The sequence below is a fragment of the Mobula birostris genome, chromosome 2 (genome assembly GCF_030028105.1).
Source record: "Mobula birostris isolate sMobBir1 chromosome 2, sMobBir1.hap1, whole genome shotgun sequence".
Lineage (NCBI taxonomy): Eukaryota > Metazoa > Chordata > Chondrichthyes > Myliobatiformes > Myliobatidae > Mobula > Mobula birostris.
Window position 1 is genome coordinate 16,815,279 of NC_092371.1, and position 12,869 is coordinate 16,828,147.

General features: G+C 46.8%; 1 protein-coding gene and 1 non-coding gene across 3 annotated transcripts; both read left to right on the forward strand.

The window, feature by feature from the left end:
- The first annotated feature begins 580 nt into the window (after nt 1-580).
- On the forward strand, nt 581-4,118 carry LOC140207969 (cortexin-3-like). 2 transcript variants are annotated; one of them, XM_072276511.1, is made up of 2 exons: nt 581-699; nt 2,137-4,118. In XM_072276511.1, exons 1-2 carry the CDS (start codon nt 679-681, stop codon nt 2,425-2,427), a joined length of 312 nt encoding a protein of 103 aa, XP_072132612.1. In that variant the 5' UTR covers nt 581-678; the 3' UTR covers nt 2,428-4,118. The 2 variants fall into 2 exon arrangements, with proteins under 2 accessions (XP_072132612.1, XP_072132606.1); XM_072276505.1 differs by having other exon boundaries at nt 617-792.
- trnag-ucc (transfer RNA glycine (anticodon UCC)) lies at nt 1,627-1,698 on the forward strand. Its single transcript has one exon. It is a non-coding gene; the product is annotated as a tRNA-Gly (tRNA).
- Nucleotides 4,119-12,869: the final 8,751 nt, after the last annotated feature.

A 12,869-nucleotide genomic window follows, 5' to 3' on the forward strand; every position in this document is an offset into this window, starting at 1 on the left:
CCTGTCCAGCATCCAGCAGGTGAGCGGAGCCCTCTAGCCTACAGCCGCAGTTACCAGGACAACCAGGAACCACTGTGCAACCGCAGTTACCAGGACAGCCAGGAACCACCGTGCAGCCGCAGTTACCAGGACAACCAGGAGCCACCGTGTAGCCGCAGTTACCAGGACAACCAGGAACCACCGTGAAGCCGCAGTTACCAGGACAACCAGAAACCACCGTGCAGCCGCAGTTACCAGGACAGCCAGGAACCACCGTGCAGCCGCAGTTACCAGGACAACCAGAAACCACCGTGCAGCCGTCCGATGCCAGAGTCTGGGAACAGGTACATCGTACACACGGTCGCTTACAGTTTGTTATTCTTCAGAAATGTTCCCGATTCGGGGCGCCTGCTTTTCATTTCGTTCCGGGAAGGGAAAAAGAGGGGAAAAGCATCTATTTGAAAACTCGTAATTTTTTTCTGATTCTCATTACTGAGGGAAAGAACAGAAAGCAGGCGGACCTGCTGCGATTATGTTCGTTTCCTCTCGGAACAACGTGTGACGAGAGAGAGAGAGAGAATGAGAGAGACGGTGTGAGAGAGAGAGAGAGAGAGTCGAGGAGAGACAGAGACGGAGAGAAAGAGAGAAGCGAAAGAGAGAGACCTGCATTTGTATACTGCTGTCCAGACTTTAGGAAGGATGAACAACGTCTCTGTGAAGGTGAGGGTGTAACGGAAGGGAGAAGAAGGCAGAGAGGTTGACGGAGTATTCCCGGTACAAATGGGGCCCAGCGAGGGTGAGAATGGCCAACAGGTCAGTAACTGGAAATCACGGTTGTTGCAGCTGATTCTGGGGCTAGGAGTCGCCAACTATTGATGGAGTGGAAAACCCGAGGCACTTTCAGAGGGTTCAGACACTGACTGCCAGGATCTGCTTTCTCCAAGGTCAAAGGAACACAGTTCGTATGAGTGTTTGGCCGGGTGGAAAAGGGGGAGGGGGGAAGCACCTTATTACCAATGGTCCTACCCAGTATCGATGTAAAACACTCTTGGGACAAGGATAGGAAAGGTTTAAAGAATTACGGCCCACCAGTTGGGCTGCAGGGCTTTTTCCGGTGCCGTCCCTGCCGGTGGACTCTTCGGCTGTGAGACGAAGATCTGCGTTGTTTCTGACTTGCGAGATTTCGTGATGGATGTGGGGCCGCCGTCCGGAATCGGAGCGGAGCTGTGTCCGTGTATCTGTCAGGATCTTTTTAAAAAAGTTTTAATTGAGCCGACTTTTATCACTTCCACCCAGCCAACCTGTAATCTCTCTCCTCTCACCTTAAACCCGTGCGCTCCAGTTTTACACTCCCCCCAACCCGAGAGGACGCGAACCCCTCAGCTTGTTAAACTCCAGGCAAAAAGAGTCCCCCATCTTGTCCATCCTTTCCTTATAATCTAACCCCTCCAGTCTCGGTAACATCCGTCCATCTTTTCTTGCTTTAACCTTCTTCGGCTGCCACTGCTCCACCGAATGTCATCTCGAAACATAATAACCACGTTAAAAGCATTGTCATTCAAATCGTTAGTGAAAATGGCAAACAAAAGCAAACAGCACTCACCAGCTACGCATGTCCAATCTAAGTAACAACCTTCCTTCAGCAGGGCGATGGTGGTATAGTGGTGAGCATAGCTGCCTTCCAAGCAGTTGACCCGGGTTCGATTCCCGGCCATCGCAGCAATTGTTTTGGAGTGATTAGTATAATAATGCAAAACAGGCTGCGTCCGAAGTTAAAAGTGAGATTTTGTTCATTATCAAAGCACACATATGTCGGCGTATACAACCCCGAGATTCATTTTTTGCGGGCATTCACGATAAATACAAAGAAACACAATGCAATCAATGAAAGACGCACTCAACAAGGACGGACAATCACAGTGCAAAAGGCAACTGTGCGAATACAAAAAAAATAATAATAAATAAATAAATATCGAGGATATGAGATGAAGAGTCCTTGGAAGTGAGTCCATGGGTTGTGGGAAGAGTTCAGTGATGGGGACAGTGTAGTTATCCCCGCTGGTCCAACCAGGCTCTTTAATCTTTAAAAGTTCTGTGTAGGTTCTTACGAAACAAATTATTTATAGTTTTTAAATGTGGTCTTTTTTTCCATTATAGGGCCCCCGAAGCAGCCATGTCACAGCAGAGACTCGGATAGCCGGCGGGGAGTCAGAAATGACTGAAGACCTTTTGAGCACAATCCTGCCAGAGGCAGCTGCCGGTTCAGCCGTCCACACCGCGACCCAGGATCAAAAGACCACCTTAGTGTTGGTTTTCTTCCTCTTCATCTTCCTGTGCCTTCTGATTGCTCGCTGCTGCCGGATCCTGTTAGACCCCTATCAGAGCATGTCTTCCTCGACGTGGTCAGACTACATGGAGAAGGAGGCACGGGGCTACAGGGTGGCGTGAGGGGAAGGGAAGAGGAAGAAGAGCCAACAAGGAGAACGCTTCGTTAATTCGGCTTCGGCCCCTTGGTCGACCCACGACGGACAAGCCTCTTACTCTGTAGCCGCCCATCAGTTATCTACTGTTACCTGTCTGGTGTGTATCATTCCGCCGATTAAAGCAACGAGTTCCCCTCATGAACCATGTCACCCACAGAATACTCTAACTGCCGATGGAGTAAACACGCAGTGTCCAGGAAATGCCAGAGAATTTACGGAGCGGTGATATAGAGTTTTGATTACAAGTTTGACTGGACGTCGGGAGTGATTCCACGCCCAGGTCTGGCAATGATGGTCCGAATTCACCAATCGAGCCTTCAAAGAGGGAATGATAAATAATATTTAAAAGCTGAATGGAGAAAGAGTTGGAACTTGTTCACCAAATGTCAAAGACTTTTGCTGCAAGCGGACGCCTCGTTTATTGGTTGTGCTTAGCTCCCAATGTGAATATTGTTCAGTCCCGAAAGCAGCAGGACTAATGAGGTTGAGGTGACCCAAATTCAAAATCAGATATTTATTTGCATTTATTTCCTTTCCAATGGCGTTGTTTTAAAAATAACCCGCACAGTAAATAGCCAAAAGATCTGTGGTCTTCCTACTTTCTTGGACTTCTGACTCTATTAGCCACCGGCTTCCACCGCTTTTCATAATTTCCCGGCTGTCGCAGGATCCCACCACCAGTCACAACTTCCCCTCCCCATCCCCGTCTGGTTTCCGCAGGGACCACCCTCTGCCACTCCCTGGTTTACTCGTCCCTCGCCGTCGCACCCCCCCATACCTGTCCCGACCCCCTCCTTTTAGAAACCCAAACAGCCCTTCCAGGTGAATCAAAAATTCACTCACACCCCCTCTAACCTCGTCTGCTGCACTCGGTGCTGTCGATGTGACCGGCTCTACATCAGTGAGACCGATTACAGACTGGGTGAGGACTTTACAGAACCTCTATGCTGTGTGTGTGCTACAGTAATCCCAAGCTCCCACTCACTTCAACTCCACTTCCCCTATCCACACCGACCTCCGCTTCCAAACAGAAAATAGAGAAACATCACCTTATTCAGCATGGATAGTCTACAGCCCAGTGGTACAAACGCTGAACTTTCCATAGAATTCAGACCCTGTCTCTGTTTTCCCTCTCCCCCTGGTCCGCCAGTGGTGAAGAGATGTCAGTAGGTGGTCAAGAGGCTCGGAATGGAGATCTGGAGATTGATGACCACGGATCCACCTCATCACAGATTACCCAGACGGGGCGGCAGAATAGCGCAGGTTATTTTCGCGCAAATGGGTGACAGCAGTTCTGGGTATGCAGTATACATAGGATGTAGCTCAACAAAGTACAGAAACAAATCCTTCAGCCACGATGGGCCAAATTAAACTGCACATGTAGAACATATGCATTTCAGTAAGGGGTTTGACAAGGTTCCCCGTGGAAAGCTCATCCAGAAAGTCAGGGGGCACGGAATCCAGAGAAACTCGGTTATCTGGTTCAGAATTCACTCGCCCACAGAAGGCAGATGCTGGTAGTGTAGGGTAGCGCAATTAGGAGAAATGTACATAATTCACAATCACCGAGATCGAGTTGGGGTTTCGCCTTAAGAGGCTGGTGTGATGTGATGTGTTTTTGTCGTGTCGTTTTTTTGGAGTTCAATAAAATGTGTTACGGGGTTCTGTTAATCATAAAACGCCGCACTTCATTTCATTTTCGGTAACCTACATTGATAGTCCCGATACTCTAGGATGATTCCAGACTTACTGAGCACGTCGGCCAATGCAGTCGCTTTGAAACTGCTGGAGTTTGGGGAGCAAAATGCCGTCGCTTGGTTCCAACAAGATGGGGCCCAATCTGAGCCGCCAACATCAACTATTTCTACGTGGTGGCGTCGCTCAGTAAACTCCACGGCGGTGACAGTGCGGAGGCTACCAGGACTCCCGCCTGAACACGAGAAATACTGATCGCTGAAAACGGACCTTTTACAGACTACAGTATCGGGGTCTGAGCGCGCTAAACTGTTGCTCTCATTGCCCGGTCTCACGGATGCTAAAATATTAGCGCTAATTGACCACACGCTGACTCTCCTGGTAAACAACCATCCTTGTTTTATTTGTAAACAACTCTCCATGCAGCAAGTGCCCGATCAAGTTTGCATAGCCCTCTCTAATGCACCTGTAAACGGCACCAGGGCGCTTGCTAAAATGGCTGATAGTCTACACTCAGCCAGGCAGCGGTGCATCATTCCTCCTCCTTTCTCGACCTCAGTGAGCCCCGCCGCCCCGGCTGAGAAACGGACAACGCGGGGGCCCTGTACTTTTACCACGTTCGCTTTAGTAGGAATGCTAGGAAGTGCCGACCGTCTTGCAGCCTCGACAGTACCCGCGCACTGGGACATCAGAGGTCCGTGAACACCGTGGGTTCCAGCTGCCAGGGTCGTGTACAGTTCATCACAGACCCCTTTCAGGGCGACGTTGAACACAGGTTCAAATGAGTGCGTCGCCGCCATCGCCTATTGATGAGAAGGCGAAGAGCGACGAAACCTCGCCAGTGACAGCAGGATCCATAAGATATAGGAGCAGAACTAGGCTATCTGACCATCGAATCTGCTTTGCCATTTCATCAAGGCTGATTCAATTCTCCTCTCAGCTCCTTTCTCCTGCCTTCCCTCCGTATTCCTTCATCTCCTGATCAATCAAGAATTCATTAAGCTTTGCCTTAAATATAAGAACATAAGAAACAGGAGCAAGGGCAGGCCATTCAGCCCATCGAGCCTGCTCCACCATACAATAAGATCATGGCTGATCTGACCATTGACTCATCTCCACCTACCCGCCTATTTCCCATAACCCTTAATTCCCCTACTCTGGAAGAATATATCCAACCTTGTCTTAAATACATCTACTGAGGTAGCCTCCACTGCTGCACTGGGCAGAGAATTCCACAAATTCTCTACTCTCTGGGAAAAGCAGTTTCTCCTCATCTCCGTCCCATATTTACTCCCCCGGATCTTGAGGCGATGTCCCCTACTTCTAGTCTCACCTACCAGTGGAAACAACTTTCCTGCCTCTATCTTTTTTTTATCCCTTTCATAATTTTATACGTTTCTATAAGATCTCCTCTCATTCTTCTGAATTCCAGTGAGTATAGTCCCAGGCGACTCAATCTCTTCTCGTAGGTTAACCGCTCATCTCTGCAGTCAACCTGGTGAACCTCCTCTGCACTGCCTCCAAAGCCAGTATATCCTTCCTCAAGTAAGGAGACCAGAACTGCACACAGTATTCCAGGTGCAATCTCACCAATACCCTATACAGTTGCAGCATAACCTCCCTGCTCTTAAATTCAATCCCTCTAGCAATGAAGACCAACATTGCATTTGTCTTCTTGATAGTCTGCAAACCAACCTTTTTCTGATTCTGATCCTGCACAAGGACTCTCAAGTCCCTTCACACCTCAGTTTTTTAATATTTTCTCTCCATTTAGAAAGTAGTCAATCCTTTCATCTCTTCTACCAAAGTGCATGATGATTCACTTGCCAACACTGTATTCCATCTTTGCCCATTCTCCTAATCTAAGTCCTTCTATAGCTTCTCTACTTCAAATCTATCTGCCCCTCCACCTATCTTCATATCATCTGCAAACTTTGCAACAAAGTTATCAATTGCATTATCTAAATCACTGACATATAACTTATAAAGAATTGGTCCCAACACAGACCCCTGTGAAACACCAGTAGTCACCAGCAGCCAGTCAGAAGAGGCTCCCTTTATTCCCACTCTTTGCTTCCTGCCAATCAGCCACAGCTTTATCCATGCTAGAATCTTCCCTGTAATACCACGGACTTGCGGCTTGTTAAACAGCCTCACATGTGGCGCCTGGTCAAAGGCCTTCTGAAAATCCAAGTACACAACATCAACTGATTCTCCTTTGTCTATATTGCTTGTTACTTCTCAAAGAATTCCAAGAGATTTGTCAGGCAAGATTCTACCTTGAGGAAACCATATTGACTATTTTATCATGTGACTCTAAGTGCACTGAGACCTTATCCTCAATAATCGACTCCAAGACCTTCCCTGCCACTGAGGTCAGACTAGCTGACCAACAGTTTCCTTTCTTCTGCCTCTCTAACTTTTTAAAAGGTGGAGTGACATTTGCAATTTTCCAGTCCTTCAGAAACATTCCAGAATCTAATAATTCTTGAAAATCATTACTATTGCCTCCATGATCTCTTCAGCCACCTCTTTCAGGACCCTGGGGTGTACACCATCTGGTCCAGGTGACTTATCTACCTTCAGACCTTCCAGTTTCCCAAGAACCTTGGCATTAGTAATGGTGACGTCTCACACTGTATGACCTCTGAATTTCCACCATACTGCTAGTCTCTTCCACAGTGAAGACTGACACAAAATTCTTATTGAATTCATCCGCTATTTTGTTGACCCCATTACTACCTCTCCAACATCATTTTCCAGCAGTCTGATATCAACTCTGGCCCCTCTTTTACACTTCATGTAGCTGAAGAAACTTTTGATATCTACTTTCGAATTCTTTCTTTACCTTCTTAACAACTTTTTTTATTTGCCTTCTGTTGGTTTTTAAAAGCTTCCCAATCCTCTATCTTCGGACTAATCTTTGCTGTATTATATGCCCTCTCTTTTGCTTTTATGTTGGCTTTGACTTCTTTTGTTAGCCGCAGTGGTGTCATCTTGCCTTTAAAATACTTCTTCCTCTTTGCCTTCTCCTGTGCCTTCCGAATTGCTTCCAGAAATTCCAGCCACTGCTGCTCTGTCGGCCTTCCTGCCAGTGTTCTTTTCCAATTACTTCTGGCCAACTCTTGTCTCCTGCCTCTGTAATTCCCTTTACTCCACCGTAATACTGATACTTCTGATTTTAGCGTCTCCTTCTCAAATTTCAGACTGAAATCTATCATATTATGATCACTATCCCCTAAGGATTCTTTTACCTTAAGACTAGGACATAGAACAGTACTTTATTGCCACCAAACAATTGATACTAGAACATACAATCATCACGGCGATATTTGATTCTGCGCTTCCCGCTCCCTGGATTACAAATGTTAATTATTAAAAATAGTAAAAATTAGTAAATATAAAAATTTAAGTTATAAATCATAAATAGAAAATAGAAAAATGGAAAGTAAGGTAGTGCAAAAAAAAACGAGAGGCAGGTCCGGATATTTGGAGGGTACGGCCCAGATCCGGGTCAGGATCCGTTCAGCGGTCTGATCACAGTTGGAAAGAAGCTGTTCCCAAATCTGGCTGTACGAATCTTCAAGCTCCTGAGCCTTCTCCCAGAGGGAAGAGGGACGAAAAGTGTGTTGGCTGGGTGGGTCGTGTCGTTGATTATCCTGGCAGCACTGCTCCGACAGCGTGCGGTGTAAAGTGAGTCCAAGGACGGAAGATTGGTTTGTGTGATGTGCTGCGCCGTGTTCACGATCTTCTGCTGCTTCTTTCGGTCTTGAACAAGACAACTTCCATACCAGGTTGTGATGCACCCTAGAAGAATGCTTTCTACGGTGCATCTATAAAAATTAGTGAGGGTTTTAGGGGACAGGCCAAATTTCTTCAGCTTTCTCAGGAAGTAAAGGCCCTGGTGGGCCTTCTTGGCAGTGAACTCTGCCCGGATGGACCAAGTCAGGTTATTTGTGATATTGACCCCGAGGAACTTAAAGCTTTTGACCTGTTCCACTTGCACACCACCGATGTAAATTGGGTCATGCGGTCCGCTACTCCTGCTGAAGTCAACAACCAATTCCTTTGTCTTGCTGACGTTGAGGGATAGGTTATTGTCTTCGCACCATGCCACCAGGTTCTTAATTTCCTCTCTGTACTCAAACTCATCATTACCCGAGATATGGCCTACAATTGTTGTGTCATCAGCAAACTTATATATTGGGTTTGATGGAAACTTGGCTACACAATCATGGGTGTACAGTGAGAACTGGAGGGGGCTGAGTACACAGCCTTGTGGGGCACCGGTGCTCAGGGTGATTGTAGAGGAGAGCTTGTCCCCTATTGTTACAGCCTGGGTCCTGTCTGTGAGGAAGTTGAAGATCCAGCTGCAGATTTCAGTGCTAAGGCCCAGGTTCCGGAGCTTAGGCATCAGTTTATTTGGAATGATGGTATTAAAGGCAGAGCTGTAGTGAATGAAAAGGAGCCTTACGTATGCGTCTTTATTCTCCAGGTGTTCTAAGGAGGAATGTAGGATCAGAGAGGTGGCATCTGCCGTTGACCTGTTGCTCAGTACAGTAGAGACACAGGCCCCTTGGCCCACAAAGTTGTGCCGAACCAATTAATAATAAAATGGCCAACTAAGCTAATCCCTTCTGCCTACAAAATGTCTGCATCCTTCCATTTTCTCACATTCATGTGCCTATCTAAATGTCTCTAATATATCTGCCCCTACAACCACCCCAGGCAGAACATTCCAGGTACCCAACAATTACTGTATAAAGAAACTTGCTCCTCACGTCTCTGTTAAAATTACCTCATTTGACCTTAAATGCATGTCCTCCAGAATTATATATTTCAACCCAGGGAAACAGATACTGTCTGCCCACTCCACAGTGGTGCTGTAAAGCCTGCGAACCCTTCAGATTTCTCTCCATTCCCGCACAAGTACTTAAGATCACAAATAAATTTTGGTTCGTTACACAACACCCATTCCAGAATAGCTGATCCCCTAATGGGCTCAGCCATCAGCTTCTCTAGAACCCATCTCGTTGGAACTCTAGAAATCTGCCCTCCTGGAATCCAGCACCAACCTGATTTTTCTAATCTACCCACGTATTGAAATGCCCCCATGACAATTGTAACATTGCTGTTTTGGCATGTATTTTCTATCTCCCTTTAGAATTTGTAGACCTCATCCTCACTTGTGTTTGGGGGTCTGTATAAATCTCCCATCAAGGTCTTTTTACCCTTGCAGTTCCTGAGCTCTATGCACAATGATTCAACAACACCTGACCCTATGTCACCACTTTCTAATGATTTCATTACATTTTTTACTAACAGAGCCAAGCCACCCCCTCTGCCTTCCTGCCTACCCTTTCAATACAATGTGAATCCTTGGACATTAAGCTTCCAGCTGCAATCTTTCAGCCATGATTCAGTGCTGCTTACATCACAAATGCCAATCTGCACTGTGCTGCAAGTTCATCTACCTTATTCCATATGCTGCGTGCATTCAGATACAACATCTTCAGTCCTGTATTCACCCTGTTTGATTTTGTCTTCCTTTTGCGTTGCAACTCATCCTGTTGACTGCAATTTTGCCTCATCAACAGCCTCTCCTCACTACCTCTGTTTGTAAATCAGCTACCTCATTGTCAGCACTATTATTGTTGCATTGAAATATACACAGCTCAGGACACTAGTCACGCCATACTCAATCTTTTGATTCCTGACTTTGTCTGAGGCCTTACCAACATCTGTCTCCACCAACTCTCCAATAACTGTTCTGGCACTCTGGTTCCCATCCTCCTGCTAGTTAAAACCCCACTGTGCAGCATTAACAAACCTTCCTGATAGGTCACCCTCCAGTTCAGGTGCAACGAGTTGTTTGTTATGTCTCCCCTCTCGCTGTGAAATGGAGACACCTCTTTCTCCCTTATTAGGGAGAGAGAGGGAGGGAGAGAGCCTGTGGAGTGTCAAATACTGGGTGAACAGGTAGTCTTTGGGGTACTGCGTCTGTGTCTTTGTAGTTGCTTTGCTCAGATTTGAGTACTCGGTGGCCAGTGCCAATGTTTTTTTTTGCAAATGGGGGGAGGACAGATTGTTGCTTGCTGCCACTTACGCATGGGAGGGGACTTTGGGGTTCTAACATTTAACTGTCATTCATTTGGGGCACTCCTCTGTTTTCGTGGATGTTTGTGAAGTAAAAGTATTTCAGGATGTATATCGTATACATTTCTCTGACATTAAATGTACCTTTGAAAACTTTGAAAGCCTTCTGTACAGGCCCCCCCTTCCCTGGAAGAGAACCCAATAATCCAAAAGTCTTATGCCCTCCCTCCTACACCAACTCTTTAGCCACGTATTAATACAGTTAATAAACTGTATAATCTTCCTAGTTGTGGCCTCACCGGCATGCGGCACGGGCAGCCACAACCCCTGGAGGTCCTGCCCTTTAACTTAACACCTAACCCTTGGACTTGCTAAGCAGAACCTCATCACCCTTCCTACCCCTGTCATCGGTACCTACATGAACCACAACATCTGGCCATTCACCTTCCCACGCAATCTGAGATACCTTGGACCCTGGTACCCAGGAGGCAGCATACCTCTCGTTCTTGCCCACAGAGCCTCCTGTCTGTTCCCCTAACTAACAAATCTCCTATCACATTTTCTCTGTTAGGTCATCCCCCTTGATAGTATCCAAAGTGTTGTTAAGAGGGACGGCCACATTGCACTGGCTCCTTCACCCCTCTTCCCTTCCTGACTGTCACCCACTCTCCTGTCTCCAGCACCTTGGATGTAACTACCTCTCTGTATGTCCTATCTATCACCCCCTCCAAAGTTCATCCAGTTCCAACTCCAGCTCCTTAACGTGGATTGTTAGAAGTTGCAGCTGGATGCACTTCTCACAGTTGTAGTCGTCAGGGGCACTGAAGGTCTCCCTGCCATCCCACATCACACAAGAGAAGCATTCAATCGTCCAGCCTGGCATCTCTACTGTCCTAGCTAAGCAGATATAAAGAAGGGAAGAAAAACACTTTACCCAGAGCTTTTCTTTTCTTTGCTTTCTCTGACTGAAGCCTGTCTCTGCAGAAGCCTCGCAGAGCTAAAGCCTCAGGATCACCACTCTGACTCTGCCCACTCAGATGACGGCTGTTGTGACGATCCAGACTTACGGGACACAATGGGCGTCACTCTGTTTCAGTGGGTGACCGTATACATGGGCCTTCGTCCTGACTAAAGTGGCTAGACCTCAGCTTGGTGCAGACTTCCTGTGCGCCCAAGGACTTTTAGACAATCTTAAGAACCGCCAGCTTGTGGATGTCAAGGACTTTGTGTTGTTATCTGTTCCCCCAGTAAGTTCCACACAATGAATCTGTCAAGTGCGTGCACCACCACAAGTGCGTGTATTCAACTGCTGGGCGAATTCCCAAAGCTCAGCAAGTCCACATTCTCCGCTACAGTTTCCAAACACAGGGTCGAGCACCACATTCCCACAACTGGCCCGCCAGTCCATGCCCGCGTGCGTAGACTGTACCCAGAAAGGCTGACAACTGCAAAGGCTGAGTTTGCCAGCCTGAAAAGACTCAGAATTGTACACCAACCAAGTAGCCCCTGGGCTTCGCCCCTCCATATGGACCCCAATTGCATTGGTGGTTGCCGGCCTTGTGGTGATCACCAACACCTTAACGAGGCCACCACCCTGATCGTTACCCAGTCCCTCACATTCAAGACTTATTGGCATGTTTAGCCGGAAAGTTAATTTTTCCCAAAGGCGATCCAGTTTGGGGCTACCATCAGGTGCCTGTGTGCTCAGAGGATATTCCCAAAACAAGTACGATAACCCCACCTGGCCTTTTTGAATTTCTGCGCATATCGTTTGGACTGAAAAATGCAGCACAGACTTTCTAGTGTCTGAGGGACTCTGTATTAAAAGACTTAGGTTTTCTTTTCATTTCTTCTCATTTATCTGGATAACATATTTGTCATCAGTGCTTCCAAATCTGAACACGTATCTCATCTCTGCACACTTTTCGAGTACTTAAGCCAACATGGTTTGACTATTAACCCTGCAAAATGCCAGTTTGGGTTGTCAACCATTGACTCTCGGACGTTGCATCTCTGCAGAAGGTGCAAAACTACCTCCCATCAAAAGTAGCCACAATAATGGATTTCCCACCACCACAGACTACTAAAAAACTACAGGAGTTTTTAGGCATGGTGAATGTCCATCACCCTTTCATTCTGCGAGCTGCTGAGCCTATGCTTCTCCTGTGTAGTGCACTTAAAGGCAACACTGCAAATCAAGATCTTCACTGAGGATGAGGCAGTAGTTTACAAGTAAATGATGCGTGTAACATGAATGTAAGGAAGGACAAGCCTATGACTGGGTACAAATGCAGACAGAGCAAAGAGTTAAATTGTACCACAGAGGTAAAATTCAAAAAGGTGAAGAATTTAGGGCTGAAGGTGCTGTATGCACGTGGCATTCAGAATAAGGTGGATGAGCTTGTGGTGCAGTTAGAGATTGGCTGGTATGATGTTGTGGGCATCACTGAGTCGTGGCTGAAAGAAGGCCGTAGTTGGGAGTTTAACATCAAAGGATATTCTTTGTATCGAAAGGACAGGCAGGAAGGCATAGGCGGTGGTGTGGCTCTCTTGGTAAGAGATGGAACTACATCATTAGAAAGAAGTGACATAGGGTCAGAGAACATTGAATCTTTG

What these genes read in the sequence shown, in the direction of transcription:
- LOC140207969 (XM_072276505.1), top strand. Translation starts at nt 760, where the DNA reads ATGGGGCCCAGCGAGGGTGAGAATGGCCAACAG. An exon ending in AGGGTGAGAATGGCCAACAG is followed by an intron (nt 793 to 2,136) that starts GTCAGTAACTGG and finishes TTTCCATTATAG; the next exon opens with GGCCCCCGAAGCAGCCATGT.